Source organism: Podarcis muralis, chromosome 6 (genome assembly GCF_964188315.1).
Source record: "Podarcis muralis chromosome 6, rPodMur119.hap1.1, whole genome shotgun sequence".
In the NCBI taxonomy this organism is placed as follows: Eukaryota; Metazoa; Chordata; class Lepidosauria; order Squamata; family Lacertidae; genus Podarcis; species Podarcis muralis.
Window position 1 is genome coordinate 14573262 of NC_135660.1, and position 16112 is coordinate 14589373.

At 45.3% G+C, this 16112-nt stretch overlaps 1 protein-coding gene across 1 annotated transcript in view; it reads right to left on the bottom strand.

Moving 5' to 3' along the window:
• FNDC3B (fibronectin type III domain containing 3B) overlaps positions 1-16112 on the bottom strand; it is a 263394-nt gene that overhangs the window by 56332 nt on the left and 190950 nt on the right. Inside the window, exons 7-10 of the mRNA XM_028731578.2 lie at positions 13233-13291; positions 6933-7090; positions 5168-5227; positions 1089-1227 (exon numbers count right to left, since the gene is read on the bottom strand). Coding sequence (XP_028587411.2) covers positions 1089-1227; positions 5168-5227; positions 6933-7090; positions 13233-13291 — 416 coding nt within the window. The remainder of the gene's footprint in view (positions 1-1088; positions 1228-5167; positions 5228-6932; positions 7091-13232; positions 13292-16112) is intronic.

Below are 16112 nucleotides of genomic sequence, written 5' to 3' on the forward strand. Positions count from 1 at the left end.
GTTTGTTTTAGCCGCTTTTTGGTTCAACGAACCATGAATCATCTCAAAGGCGACCAAACAGGCCACGGCTTGGTTTCTCTAAAGCTTGGCTTGTTCTCCAGCTGCTCTTGCCTCACGTTGCTGCTGCTTTGTAAGCCTCCTGGGGTGGTTAGGAAAGGCTGTTGGATTTGGACGCAACATCAGTTAAAACAAGCCATGGTTCATAAGCTGATACCAAATCATGAATTCACACTTTGTGGCTTGCTTCCAACCCCGCTCCCCCAAACCATGGTTAGCCAGCTAGGCTGAGCTCAGGCATTCAAGCAAGCCTCACTCTGCCTAAACAAACCATGGCTTATTGTTACAGGTGAACCAGGCCAGTCGCTGATAGCTTGGAGATAGGAAGAAGATCAGGTGGGAACCCTCAGTTGCCTGACAAAAGCAGGAAGATAAAGAGAAGTCCTTCAAAAAATCCCTTAAGAATGTCCATAGGAAGAGGCCCGAGCCTAGCAGAAGTAGTAGTAGTAATACTACTACTACTACTACTACTACTACTACTACTACTAATTTATTATTTATACCCCGCCCATCTGACTGGGTTTCCCCAGCCACTCTAGGCGGCTTCCAACAAAACACTAAAATACAATAACCTATGAAACATTAAAAGCTTCCGTAAACAGGGCTGCCTTCAGATGTCTTCTAAAAGTTTTGTAGTTATTTTTCTCTTTGACATCTGGTGGGAGGGCGTTCCACAGGGCGGGTGCCACTACCGAGAAGGTCCTCTGCCTGTTTCCCTATAACTTGGCTTCTCGCCACGAGGGAACCACCAGAAGGCCCTCGGCGCTGGACCTCAGTGTTCAGGCAGAACGATGGAGGTGGAGATGCTCCTTCAGGTATACTCCTTCAGAAGGGGAAGGATTTGATGACTCTTGGGTTCCCTTCTAACTCTATAATTCTGTGATGGTGGGAAGTCCCGGCCCACATAGGAAACAGCTTATTGTCATCGCAAATGTACTTCCCCTTGCTCATACATGCCAGAAACAGTCCACCAATCTGTTTTTTGAAAGGATACAGCACAAAATGGATCTCAGAGCTTTCACACTGCTTACCTTCCACTGTAAAGTTAGGGAATTTTTGGTCCTGTGCGAAGGTTTGGGTGGGAAAGGACATTCCGGGGCACAGCTGTGCGTGGTGAAGCTAACGGGTTCTGAACGGGATCCCTTTACTGAATTGTAGACGGCATATACCCTGAAAAAGGGAACAAAGTTTGAAGGGGGGGAAATAAGTAGGCGTTATTGATCTGGCTGTATCTGAAGGAGGAGTGGCTCCTTGCTCCTTTCGCCAACCTCACTAGAATGTCTCTGTTTTAGCAGGTCGGTCTTGGGTGACCCCGGTGGACAACTTAGCGTTATCTGACGCTGCAGCCTCGCCAAACACCTACTGCATGGATGTAGGACACGTGACCTGCTCAGATGCCGTTGGACCACAACTCTCATAGGTCCCAACCCCCAGCATGGCCAATGATCAGGGTGATGGGAGCTCAAATCCAAGAACATCTGAAGGGCCACAGGTCCTGGTCCCCCCCGGATCTACTGGACTAGTGCCTTGGATGGGAAATGACCTGGAAGCCAATGTAGGAGCAGGATACTACGCAGACATGTATTTTCTGAAAACAAGTGGATGTTTGATAAGTTGCAGGAGCAGTTCTGTTAGTGAATTCCTGTTTTTATGATACTGTTTTACCGGTTTTTCGGCTTTGTATACGCTTTTGTGTTATATTTTTGTATACAAATTAAAACAGATTTTTTTAAAAAAAGAAATATCAAGCAGTTTTAAAAGTAGATATATGTAGTCCGAATGCAGGGGAACGAAACCGGAAACGAACCATCTTCAGTCCAGACAAGCCCCCTCTGCCAGCACAAAGTTCAGCCAAATTTAGGTTATTTATTCACATGAATATGGCCCTAGTGAAGGTAAAGGGACCCCTGACCATTAGGTCCAGTGGTGGCCGACTCTGGGGTTGCGGTGCTCATCTTGCTTTATTGGCCGAGGGAGCCAGCGTACAGCTTCCAGGTCATGTGGCCAGCATGACTAAGCCGCTTCTGGTGAACCAGAGCAGCGCACGGAAACGCCATTTACCTTCCCGCCGGAGTGGTACCTATGCATCTACTTGCACTTTGACGTGATTTCGAACTGCTAGGTGGGCAGGAGCAAGGACTGAGCAACGTGAGCTCACCCCGTCGTGGGGATTCGAACTGCCAACCTTCTGATCGGCAAGTCCTAGGCTCTGTGGTTTAACTCACAGCGCCACCCGCGTCCCAAATATGGCCCTATAATAATAATAATAAATAATAATAAATTTTATTTATATCCCGCCCTCCCCAGCTGAAGCCGGGCTCAGGGCGGCTAACAACACTAAAACAGCACAACATTATAAAAACACTATAAAAATTAATTAAAATACAAATTGATGGCAACCATAAACTAAAGTTTTGTAAAGATTGCCAAAGGAGGGAGTCAGGCTGCGCCCTGACCAAAGGCCTGGTGGAACAGCTCTGTCTTGCAGGCCCTGCGGAAAGATGTCAAGTCCTGCAGGGCCCTTGTCTCTTGCGACAGAGTGTTCCACCAGGTTGGAGCCGCAGGTTCAAAAATGACCTCCCGTGACTTAGGGGGAGACAATGCCAAAGGACTTCTCCATATTTTGAGTTTCAGTGTTCTCTCTTTTTTTTGCAGGCTGATCAGTGAATCAGAACCTGGTGTGAGAGGCAAGAACATTTGCGCCATCCATTCGGCAAGGCATTCCCATGACTATACTGAAGTGCTAGAATGGGAAGCTTTGAAGAAGTGGCTTGGAGTTCTCAAGGAAGACTAGCACTCCTTGAGAACTGGTATAGGGCTTAAGGCATGAGTCAGTGCAAATCTTGCCTCATCAGCTCGCCTTGGACATATGGCAATATGCGCACTGTATCTACTACATTGTAAAATGAATGAGTTAACCCAAACATTTACGTGCTTGTACGTGTGTCTTTCGAATGCAGAGCTCCTTTAAAAGGGATGCAGACAAAACAAAGCAACTAGAAATTGTGTGGGTTTCTATTTGACGCTACTAAGCTCTGAACATGACCCACGATGACATCTCCTTGGGAAGAAATAAAGACACCTGCATTCACAAAGGAGTGACATATGAAAGATGCTGGAAAGCCTGATACAGTAGTGTAGGATTTTCAGGCATCGCAGCAAAAACCACAGGCATATTCCAGAACAGTTTATCCCTCTGGAAATGTCAACCTCTGGAAAACGTTGCCAAGGTTAAGACACTCTTGACTTCGCTTTTGCTCTCTCTCGTCCAAACTGGGAAACCAAATGAACACGTAAATAGCTTCTCCCGTATGACCGCGGGTATGCTGTCGTTTTGGATGCAACTTGGATCCAGCCGTATGTTTCCCCTGTGAATCATTTCTAGGCCGTATCTCTTGAACGCCTTCTTTATTGGTGTGTGAATGTGGGAGACGACACATGGAGCAAGCAAAGGAGACAGCCTCTCTGCCTTTGCCAAAACGTAGCAAGGAAATCCGAAGCAATTCCCTCCCTTAAACCAAAGAGAACCGACGGCTGGACAAGAATGCTTCCCCCACACAGCGACATGCCAGAGAAGGGAGTTCTGGTGTTGGAAGAACCCGGCTGTTCATTAGCCCTCAATCTAGGACAGGACCCCAGTAACCTGTTTGGGGATTTATCTCTTTTCTTCTTGCACCGTTCTCTGGGGTCTGGTAGTATTTGGGGAGAACTTGGGCAGTAGCTAACTACGTCTTACTCAGAGCAGATCCATTAAATTTAATGAACTAAGTTAGGCAAATTGATTTCAATGGGTCAACTCCAAGAAAAACTTAAGGCATTTCCACAACTGCTTGTTTTTTGCATGTTATGTGACTTTTCACATAACGCAAAAGCCATTTTCTGGAAATCAAGTGGAAGCTCAGGGCTCATTTCTGTGTCATTTCCAGGAAAATACCGTTTTGCAACTCCCTTAACTTGGAAAATGGTGGGAGTTTTGTGCTGATAAGGTCTGGGGCAGTATGGCGGCCTGCAGTTCTTTCCCGCCAATCAAAATTTTAGCATGGTGGCGTATTAACCAAAAAGCCACATTTCTACAACACAGCAGGGTACTGCTATGTAAAGGGCGTTTGAAATTGGGACAGAAGTGCTAGTATTATATATACAGTAAAACTAATGCAATAAACTCCATGTCTGAACGCAGCCTTAGTTGACAATCATCCGTTGGTTCTACATTCTTTAACTCAAGCATGGAGAAACTCTAGCCCAAAGGCCTAACTGAGCCCACCAAACCTCTTCATTCGGCTGTGAGACTGCTTGGGCCTAGCCATGTCCACGTTTGATGTGGGGCAGGTAAAGACTCAGGTGGGCTGCAATGGAGACACTTACTTTGTGCGGGGGTGCTTTTTTGTGTTTTGTTTTCAATACTCTGCGAAAGCCTGTGCTGGAGTCTCCAGCTGTTGTTGGACTACAAATCCCATCATTCCTAGCTAGCAGGACCAGTTTTAAGGGTGATGGGAATTGTAGTCCCAAAACTGGAGACCCAAGATTGGGAAACCCTGCTCTAACAAGACTGAAATACAATGTTCTTTGTAGGCAGGAACATCTAGTCTACCTTATTCTTATCACTCAACCATTCTAGAAGCTTTTTAAAGTTTTTCCTTAGAAACAACAATCCAGAAACAGAATGTAAAACAACGAAATAAATCTAAACAGGCAGGGAGAGATTTGGAGCACACAGCCTGTTTAAACATGTGTGGAAAAGGGGTCTTATCCTTGACCTATGTAGTCAAGAGGAAAACAGAACATTTCCAGTATTTTACGTTTACTCACATTACAGTGACAGTCCAAATATTGACAATCCCAGATAACTTTTGTTAATATCTGTAAACTTTGTGATATACTGAGGAACACCAACGATCGGTCAAGCTGGTAGAAGTTGCCAACACTGACTTGGATTATGTCCCAAAAGAGGGGAAAACACGATTCTGTTTTCAAGCACTTACAAAATTAAGCCGGATAATTAAATATCCACATGTAAATGTCAGCAACTATAAAGTTTGGGACAGTCCACTGCGACATCTATCACCAAATGGATTGAAACTGCAAAATCTACCCAAGCAATGTAGCTCACCTGACATGATATTCCGTTGCTGGCCTAAGATCTTTCAGTTTGTATTCCAATTCTTCTCCACTGAAAAAAGAAAATGAAAAATGGTAACATTCATGCAAAGAGTGCCAATTTACATAAATGTATAGCACACCTTACTTCTAAAGACGTAAAAAAACCAGCCTCATAAGGAAAAGTAGTAATTTCAAACAGTGCAAAATGCAATTAAGCACAATAGAGCTAATCCCAGGTTTTATTTTCCATAACAGAGTACACTGTAAATATTTCTCTCTTTCTTTTTTTAAGGACAGAGCAACCTCTAATCAATGTCTAACACAGTCCAGGCATGCTCACATTGCTGATGTCAAAAAGAGAAAAATGGTCATCAATGGATCATGGAGGCTAGAGGCCTAAATCAGTCCTACCCCACTCTTCTTCTTTTGGGGTATTCTCGAGTCAATTCTGGCACCGTTTTACAGCTTTTACAAAATATATATTTTGTATGTGTATGCTCATTGTTTCATTCATTTTGTAAACCTCTCTTAAAGGCCAGTATAAAAATAATACTTCTATGCCTCTTGGATACCATGGAGAGTTTTAAAGCAGTGGAATTTCCACTGGCATACCATACATCAGGGTATGGCTGTAAAGGTACTGTACAGTGGTACCTTGGTTCTCAAACTTAATCCATTCCGTGAGTCTGTTTGACCCCCAAAACAGTTCGAAAACCAAGGCGCAGCTTCCAACCGGCTGCAGGAGCTTCCTGCATTCAATCGGAAGCTGAGCCGGACATTCAGCTTCTGAAAAACGTTCGCAAACCAGAACACTCACTTCCACGTTTGCAGCATTTGGGAGCCGATTTGTTCGGGAGCCAAGCCATTTGGGAACCAATGTACCACTGTATTTAGGTACAAAATATGGATTGTGTGACTACAGTGACACACTCACAACATGTAGCCTATATTACAAAAGCCCAGCCACTATGTTCTAAACTCCAGAGCACTTACAATAGAAAGGCCTCAGCTGCGCTACGCATTTAAATCAGTGTCATACCACTTTAAACAGTCGCTGCTTCCCCCAGAGAACCCTGGGAAATGTAGTTGCTTAAAGGCGCTGAAAGTTGTTAGGAGACCCCTCTTCCTCCTGCAGAGCTACAGTTCCCTCTGAAGAGGGTCTGGCTGTTCAACCAGTCCGGAAATTACAGCTCTACTGTGGGGGAAGATGGGTTCTTCCAACACGTCTCAGCATCCTTAACAAATTACAGCCGCCAGGATTCTTTGGTGGAAGCTGTGACTGTTTAAAGCAATACGATGCTGAACTTATACATAGAAAGCCCGCACTTCCACAAGCCCTATTGCTTCCCATATTAAAATTCAGTGACATCCAAGCTTATGGAAATGCTCTCAAAGGCAAAAGGTGAATTCGTAAATTTATTTGCTAAATGGCCTCTTTCTAGATGAAATGTGTGGACTACACAGTAGTCAAGCTGGCATGCCACCAATATTCCGCTCTGGAAGTCATTGGGACACACACACACACACACACACACACACACACACAGCAGACGGCTATTCCAGCTGGTGAACACTATGGAAAAAAACGCTGGGAGGGGAGCTGAAAGGGAGGAGGGAATGGCAAAATGACAACTGTGAAAGTGGAAGGAACATTGTGCTTCACGCTGGAAAAACAGCGATGGCAGCTTCTCCTTACCCTTCCAACCCCAACACCTTAGCTTTTTATATATATAAAAAAAACCATGTAAAAATCGTAGCACTTGCATATTCTCTACCTGTAAATCATTTTGTACTTTCCATCCCTCCCTTTGTCTGATAAGGCAACTTCGTAAATACAGGTATAAGGCAAACCGTTGCTGTGCCTATCCACACTCAGAAGGTCATTCGGAGGAGACCATGTGAGCAAAACTGTCCTCGCCTGGATATCGGAAACCTAGAGAAACAAAAGAAGATGGCGTTAGTGTCAGTGGCGAGATGAATCGTGGGCATGTATGCATAGAAGAGGTGAAGACACACAACGGCATCACCAAAGATAGGGTGGTGGTAGTCAAACCCCAAATAAACTGCTCCTTGCGCTCTACTAGAAACATTTTGCAATGGAACCAAGCGGTTGCACCCATCCCTAAGCCATGACCAAAGCCTTTTTCAGGTAGCCCATTTGCAATATTAAGAGTCACAACCCACCCCCCTTAAAACTAGTGGAAGAAGCTGGGCAGCTATGCTTATCCTACCTCCTCTGTCCCCATCGTCCTTAATGACTTAAGCAGGAGACTTTCCTGCTCCGGTTGGGTAGGCTTCTAGAATGCACAGGGAGCCTAGAGGAGCGCCAAAGTTTTCTTCACAGTGGGAGCCCTGTACACAGTCACCCTCCAAATCTTGGAAGCTAGACGCAAGTAGCTCAGAATTGCGTTCCCTGATGGCAGCAGATCTCCAAGGTTTCAGGCAAGGACTCTCTTCCAGCCTGAAGATGCTGGGACTGAACCGGAGTCCTTCTATTGAGGTACGGCCCTTCACTGATGGGGCAGACCGAGCACACTCAACCCCACTTCCTCCTCTACGGTAAATGAATCCTGTGAGCAGACATAAGCCTGGAAGACGGCTTAGGCAGCGGTTCTCAACCTGTGGGTCCCCAGATGTTGTTGGACTACAACTCCCATCATCCCTGAGCTCTGGCCTTGCTAGATAGGGTTGATGGGAGTTGTGGTTCAACAACATCAGGGGACCCACAGGTTGAGAAAGGCTGGTTTAGAGAGATCTAAGATTAGGATTTCCCATGTTTTTCCTCTGCTAATCAGCAGCCCCATAGGGAGACGCATAACTTTTTCCTCCCATGCCCTCTCTGCTGCTATTAACACGAGGAGGAGGCGACAGGTAGAGAAAGTGGGGCTGCCAAAAATCACTGTCGCCCACATCATGTCTGGTTTTGACCCAGACACACCAAGCGTACGTTTCGTGCCAAGCTCAATCTCTGAGCCCTTTCGCTGAGCCAACAAGGCAGCGACACCGGAGAAGTTATTATCCGCAAACGCACTTAATCTTATCCCGCACCAAAACATCTGTAACCCTGAAAAAGGTCTACAAATGACTTTATGATCTTATTTGGAGTCAACTCCTAAAACGAGTTAATAAATCTTGCGGGCCGTGTTTATCAGGCAAAGGAGGAGTTCACGCAGCATTAACATTTTTCTGAGCTTATGTAAAAAAAACATAAAAAATAAAAAAACCCCAAACCACGGTGATTGCTTCAAACACCTGGAATGATTAAAGCTGACATCGAATTAAGCCAGACGTCTGCAGCGAAAGCTCAATGTCTCGAATGAGACGGTGCAATTAAAATGCCTCAGGGATAAAATGGTAGCCAAGAATAAAATATGTTTACAGCTGAAATAAGCCCCTACACAAAATGTTTGATATCAATTAGGCGTTTTATAGGTCAAAATGAGGACAAAAGACAACCAAATTGGATTGGGGGAGGTTTCTATTGTTATTATTTTAAAAAGCACAACTGACTAAAAAGAGGACCCCCCCCCCAATTTTGTTTATTATGGACACATGCTTGCATAACTGTTTTGCATAAATTCAGACAAGGACTTGGAACTTCATGTACCATATCCAGCCAATGTTCTGTTGGAATGCTTTCTTTCCTTTATGATCACTAGCTAGGACACACGTATCCATTTAGAACATATGGCTAAAAACAAAACAAAAAGAACTTTCCCTTTTTTTTGGTATCCCTTTATAAACTTTAATAATTTGCACAATCCAGAGAGTAAAACAAATAGCAATTCCTGTGGACGTCCCGGGAAGAAAATCTTGGAAAACAGGGAGGATGAGGGGAATTTCACACAGGGAGGCAGCAAGTTATGTCATTTGTTCTCCTAGGGCAGGGGTCTGCAACCCGCGGCTCCGGAGCCACATGTGGCTCTTTTACACCTTTGCCGCGACTCCAGGGTGGATACTAGCGAGGGGAGGAGGCGCATTGTGCGCCCCAACACTCCCCACTGTGGCGGGCGCTGTACTGGCTGTGACGTCGCCTGGGGGCGGTGCGTGCGTTAGTCACGCACCGTCCCGACGTGACCTTCCCGCCCGCTGTCAGATCGCGGCTCCGGAGATATATTTGTTTTAAATGTCGCAATGGTTTTGCGGCTCCCATTTTTTTTCTCTTCGGAAACGGGTCCAAGTGGCTCTTTTTGTCTTAAAGGTTGCAGACCCCTGTCCTAGGAGGTTAAAGCTCTGTTTTCTGAGAGAGGAAGGTGGCACTACAGCTTCCAATGAAATAGGAGGCTGACTTGCACCCTATAGGTCAGGGATGTCCAACCGGTCAACCTCGATCGACAGGTCAATTCCCTGGGTGACAGCAGTAGATTTTCTTCTGCGGAGGAAAAAGAGAATCCTTGGGTGTACTGTCCTGGTCGTTGGTTGGCTGTCAGCGCCCTCCTACGCCAGCGTCTCTGAAGCCCCTGCAAGTTCACTCTGACAAAAGGCTTCGCGGATCTCTGGCCGTGCGATGGTAGACCGTTCCTGGCGGCTGTTCTCTGCTTTCCTGCAACGGCCTGACTGAAGCTGAGCCCCCTGAAAAAAAAAGCTCAACTACTCTGACTCCTCCTCCCCTCCGCCAATGGGTAGATCACTGCCAGTTTTTCATCCTGGGAGTAGATCGCAGTCTCTTGGGAGTTGGACGTCCTTGCTATAGATCACAGAATTGTAGAGTTGGAAGGGACCCTGAGGATCATCGGGTTCAACCTCATGCAATGCAGGAATATGCAGCTGTCCCATACGGGGATCGAACTTGCAACCTTGGCACCATGCTCTAACCAACTGAGCTGTAAACCAAGAATCCATGGTTCAACCAGTCACTTTAGCCATAGCTTTGGCCTTAGCCCCACCACCTCCATCTAAAGCACCAGGTTTGGGAGGAAGTCTTCTGCGTTGCCCAACATGGTCCTCCACTCCCCTGCAGGCTTGCCTGGGAGACATGGGTAGATCTAGGAATCCAAATTAGCTTTCTTACAATTCTCCAGGTTGCCTGACAGAGCGAAGTTGCAGGGCGCTGTGGAAAACGTAAGATGCCAAAAGAACCACCGTGGTTATTTATTGAATTTCCGCACCGCCCTTCGTCCAAGGATCACAAGGCGGTTTGCAATGTAAAAACACAGAAATACAAACCATGATAACAAACAAAAACATTACCCACCCCCAATTTTAAAAGACTATAGGTTGTTTTAATTATCCAAAGGCCTGGGAGAAGAGGACTGTTTTCACCTGAGGCCCAAAGATATGTACTGTAAGGAAGGTGCCAGGGGAGCCTTCCTGGGGAGAGCATTCCACAAGCAGGGAGCCACCACAGAGAAGGCCCGTTCTCGTGTTGCTGCCCTCTGGATCTCTCGTGGAAGAGGCACACAAAAATGGGTCTCAGACGATGGTTGCAGAGTTCAGGTTGGTTCTCACAGGAAGAGGCGGTCCCTGAGGTGCTAGGCAGCTTCATTGGTTTAAACGGAGAGTCAAAATAGATTCCACTGATCCATCTAAGTACCTTGAACTGAGCCAGAAGGTACCAAGCAGTCTATGCTGAATGTAAGTTGACATTTGCTGCAAAACAACCCGTCCATAAGACTTTACTATATGCACACTCCATTGGAAGCCTTTCCTGTGAAAGCCCCATCCGGAATGAATGAGAGCTGGACTTATTGCATAGCTTGGATTCATTCCTAATGTAGTTTGTGCCCTAATTAAAATACCACAGGGTCATAAAGTACGATACACCTAGGTTGAGAGAAATTGTTTCTTCTTGTACAGCAAGAACAGAGAATCACAAAAGGCACATTTCTTTGCTTGGGTAATCCAAACTATTCAGTTTGTTATTTCCAAAAAAATATATTCATTTCCCCCTTTAGCCATACAATAGCTAAGTCGGTATCATAAAGTTGCCTGTTAGAAACAATAATCCAAATTAAAATGCCCACTTTAAGAAGGAATGAAAAAAGTAGATTACAGTTTATTGCACTATTTTTTTGGGGGGGTTGGGAGAACGCTTCATGATGGAGCTTCAATTCCTTTGAGCAATATGTCCAGCACAAGCTTTCTCAGCTGCCACAGAAACATTTTAATTTCGAGACCCTGATACTGACTGTGTGTGTGCGCACATCGCATCTCCAAATTTCAACCCACAACTCAGACCTTGCAAAAAAGGGTTGCAATTTTCAAGAAGATGCTCATCTAAGCAGTACTTCAACTACGGTATGTCTCTGAAATGCAGAGACCAGCAGGTAGATCAGTAGGCAACATTCACTGGATTTTCCAACTTACTGGTCCTCTAGTCTACTATTCATTAAACAATCACCTTTTCCTTCCTTTGTAATGCCCCCTCCTTAACCGAAAAACATAGCCAATTAAGCAAAAGAGCAACGAGGCTGGTATTACTATTTCTACAGGATTTCAACAGGATTGCTTCTGTATGGTCCTCTCTCTCTCTCTCTCTCTCTCTCTCTCATATGGACTTGCACACAACAAATACAAGATCATGCATGCAACTACTACTGGCAGGAATTCACGCGCTCACATATGTGCTGAAGTCATCAGCGAAGCACGCTAAGGCCATCTCAGACGAAAGCCCGTAAAAACCTTTCTACCAGACTGCCCTGTTACACAATCTCAGCATGCCACACATGTGAAAGGAAAGCTGGGAATAATGCAAGGAATGCAGCTGTAAACATTTTACATGTTTACGGGGGCTATTTCTGCACATTCACTTTTTTTTTAAAAAAAGCCAGATGACTAATGGTTTGATTGCATGAGCTACAGCGGCAATTACGTGTTTTAAGATAAGGAGGCACAGCTGCACCAAAGCAGCCTCGTGGCTAAGGCAACTGCGAAGATGACCACAGGGATGCTTGAAGGACCGAGTGCAATTCAAACTCCGAAGTGGTGCTAAGATTGCAGCTTTAGCTAACTACTGGATTGAGATGCACTTCTCATACTGAAATTCTCTACTTAAATAGGATATCTTCTTCCAAACAATGCAGACCAGTGCAGAAAGATGGGTGAAAAATATATGAAAGTAGCACAGATCGGAAAAGGGAAAGATTTGTCCGTCCTTAGACGACTACATCCAAACCTAGACCAGGAGTGTTTTTGCCCTGGTTCAGAGGTCCCTGAGGTCAGTGGCTGGAGCACAGAGCTTCAGCTAGCAAATTAATAACAATAACAATAACAATAACAATAATAATATATTATTTGTACCCCGCCCATCTGGCTGGGTTTCCCCAGCCACTCTGGGAGGCTTCCGACAAAGATTAAAAATGCATTAAAATGTATCACATTAAAAACTTCCCTAAAGAGGGCTGCCTTCAGATGTCTTCTAAATGTCAGGTAGTTGTTTATCTCTTTGACATCTGATGGGAGGGCGTTCCACAGGTCGGGCGCCACTACCGAGAAGGCTCTCTGCCTGGTTCCCTGCAGCTTTGCTTTTCGCAGTGAGGGAACCGCCAGAAGGCCCTCGGAGCTGGACCTCAGTGTCCGGGCAGAACGATGGGGGTGGAGATGCTCCTTCAGGTATACTGGGCAGATGGTTGAGAAGCTGAAGCAAGCCTGAAGTACAGCAGCTACTGCTAGATTTCTATATACACACATATATTTATACAGATGCAGGCAATCGAGAGGGTTTGTCCTGCTTGCCAACTGCAAAGGCCAAAGGGGCACATCCTCTGGGGCATGGAAAATAATGGTGCCTTCATTCAATTACAGGAAAATATCTATGTATCAATATTGGATGATACCCAATTGTGGCAGCCCTCTTCTGCAGCAGCCACTTTGCCAGCGGGAATCTCATTCTTAGCACAGCACAACAGTGAAATCCAATGGGAGTTGTGAACTTGGATGATGATGATGATGATGATGATAATAATAATAATAATACTATGCAACCCCTACGCTGTGAAATATAAGCTTGTGTGCTACCAATGACATGAACTCCAAAGCTACTTTGCACGACTGTTACACTAGATCTAATCTCATATCTTCAATTTTGCACTGCTATGTAATTATTATTTTTTGTCAAATGCCAGTGGATCACATACCTGCGGTTTTTCAATTCCAGAAAGGACATCTTGAACCCTTTTTGTTTCTGTGTCGCATTCTGTGCAGGAAGAAAAAAAGAGGACAGAAATTACAACTTTTGCTTCAGTAGCAAGAGCGTCAACCGAATTTTGAATTCACCCACACTTGAGTTCACACAATCGGAGAGATAACGCAGAGGCAATGCTTTAACCATGGATCAAAGGGAGGCACTGTGAACTTTCATGCTTGCTCACTATGCGTATAGTTCCTTCCTCCTCCGGTGCAAACTACGATCACTATTCTAAGGCTCATGCCGAGATCAACTATATTTATTTACTTATTCCAAACCTCTTTTAACTACGTTTCATTGAGAGAATTCCAAAGTGGTGTGTACAGGAAAAAAATCTATCAACACATCATAGAAATACAATATAAAAACCAATATATTAGAATAACAATATACAGTAAAAAGCAAGATGCAGATTAGAAATGGCTGTCAGCTTTAGTCATAGTCAAGAGCTGTTGTTGATGTTATTTTAATTTATTACCTGCCATTCACCCTAATGTCCTGGGGTGTTTTACAACAATTTAAAATATAACATTGGAAACAGTTTTAAAAACCTAAAAGTAGAAAAATGATGAAATCACAGAAAATAGGCTGTTTCCTGAAAACATACACCTGAAGTTGTATATACATTATACACCGGAAGCTGTATGATGAAGTTGCCAGACACACCTCTCTAGGGAGGGATTTCCACAACTTAGGGGCTGCCACAGAAAATGCCCTCTTCCTAGGCCACCCCCAACCCGAGTGTCTGAAGGCAGCAGAACTACCAGGAGGGCCCCCTCCGCCGATCTTAACATACAAGGTTTTGAAGTTAACCTCAACCAGGATATGAAGCCAGGGTTGAAAGCTTGGTGCCGGTAGAAGGCTATGGCCAATACTGCTCCTCACCTGGAACCAATAAAGTTGTGGCCTTTTTTAGCCCTTAATAATTGTGTCATGTGTCATTATTTCCACTGGGGGAGGGGGCGGGAACTTGCCACGCAAAGCCACTTCCACCCTTCCACCCGCGTGATTGGAGGGATTCCCGGCCATGTCACCCCCTGGCCAGCCAATCGGCTGGCTCTGGGGGCGTGGCCTGCCCCATTTTAAGCAGGACGCAGCCAGGGATCTCCCTCTTTGCCGCTCCTCAGAGTTTGGTTTTCCCCACCCTCCCGCCCTATAAGGTTTTGCCTTTGACCTTGCTATGGACCTTGGTTGGTTGCCATTGAGGGGCCTGGTAGGAATTTTTCCACTTGGCAAATTGGCACCACCCACTTGGTTTTTGCCTACCTCATAGCAAATCGTCACAACTTTCTGGATATTGGTAGTTAGGCATTGGAATATTTCTGTAGTTGGAAGAGGGGAGGTAACGCCATCACCTGCCCCACGTATTGAAGGGTAGTCCGGTAAAGGATTCCGGGGGGTGTGGCCCTGTCCGAAGCATAGGGAGGTGAGGGCCTAAGGCATGCCCCCTATCGGTGACCCCGGGGGGAGTTCCTAGTTGACGTGCATCAGAAGGACTCCCCTTACTGGTGGTTAACCCTTCTGGACTTCAAGCGGACGGGCTGAAGTCGGATATAGTCGGTTAGGACCAATGCCTAAGCCAATACCGCTCATCACCGGTAACCAATAAAGTTGTGGCCTTTTTGAAGTCCAATAACCTTAATAAATGTGTCATTATTTCCACTGGGGGGGGGGGGACTCGCCACGCAAAAGTGCTATCCTGTTCCTCTAACCCTAGGTAAGGAGCAGGGGTGAAAGGAGTTTCCTAGGTTCCTCTTAAGAATCAAGAGTATTTCGGCCAAAACCTAGTATGCACTCAGAGGCGTGGGGGCAGGATTTTGGGCCCTCTTGTTGCTGCTGAACTACATCTCCCATCAACCCCAGCCAGCATGGCCAACAGTCTAGAGTGATGGGAATTGTAGCCCAGGAGCATCAGAAAGGCCAAAGGTTCTCCACACCCGATCCAGGCCACAGGTAGCAAAAGAACTGTCTTTGCGACATCTGGAAAACGAACAACTGGGCACAGAATCATGAGTAAGAAAGCAGGTTTAATAACTCAGTATCAGGAAAGTCCTCAGAATTCAGCTACGAAAGAAGAATTATGAAGCTGTGCACGTAAGATCTGTAGTTGTCGACCGGGCTGAAAATGCCCTGATCCTGCCATTTGTGGAACCGGAATGCTGGCCTGTTTCCTTTTGCATTCGAACAATCTAGCAGACAAGCCACCTTTCCAGGCACATAACGGGGGAAGACAACACACTGAGGGACGGCTGAGCATGGCGACACTGTTTTGCTCAGAGACAGGCAGACTATGCTAAACTGGTCTGCCAGCTTCAGACAATTTCCTTCGAAAGGAAGGAACACAGGATGATTATTCAGCCTCTGGCAAAGACTCCAAATGGCATTTGGAGCACAAATATAACAAGAGTCTTACATATCATTCTGATTCTGCCTACTTTGGCACAGAAGGAAGCCTATCAGATCTTTATGCTCTTGTTTATGGGAATATTCCATAGTAATAATCCTTTCATCCCTGATTATACCACCTATCTCCCATCCCTTGGATTTGTGCTCCCAATTTTGCTCTCAGCTTGCTCCTTTTCTCTCTCTACTTGAGTTAACTCAAGCTCAAGGGCAATAAGGCATCACTATTCAACTCATAACAGGAAAGGATATGGTGGTACCTTGTCCACTTAGTGAATCATTCAGATTACTATTCATCATTCAGATTACTATTCATAACAAGAATAGTTCAGTTTGAAAAAGAAAATAAAGAACCTGACCAAAAGCAGTGGTTCCCAAGGAAATACTCAGTGCAAATTAATCTTCAAGCGGATCACACTTGACATTG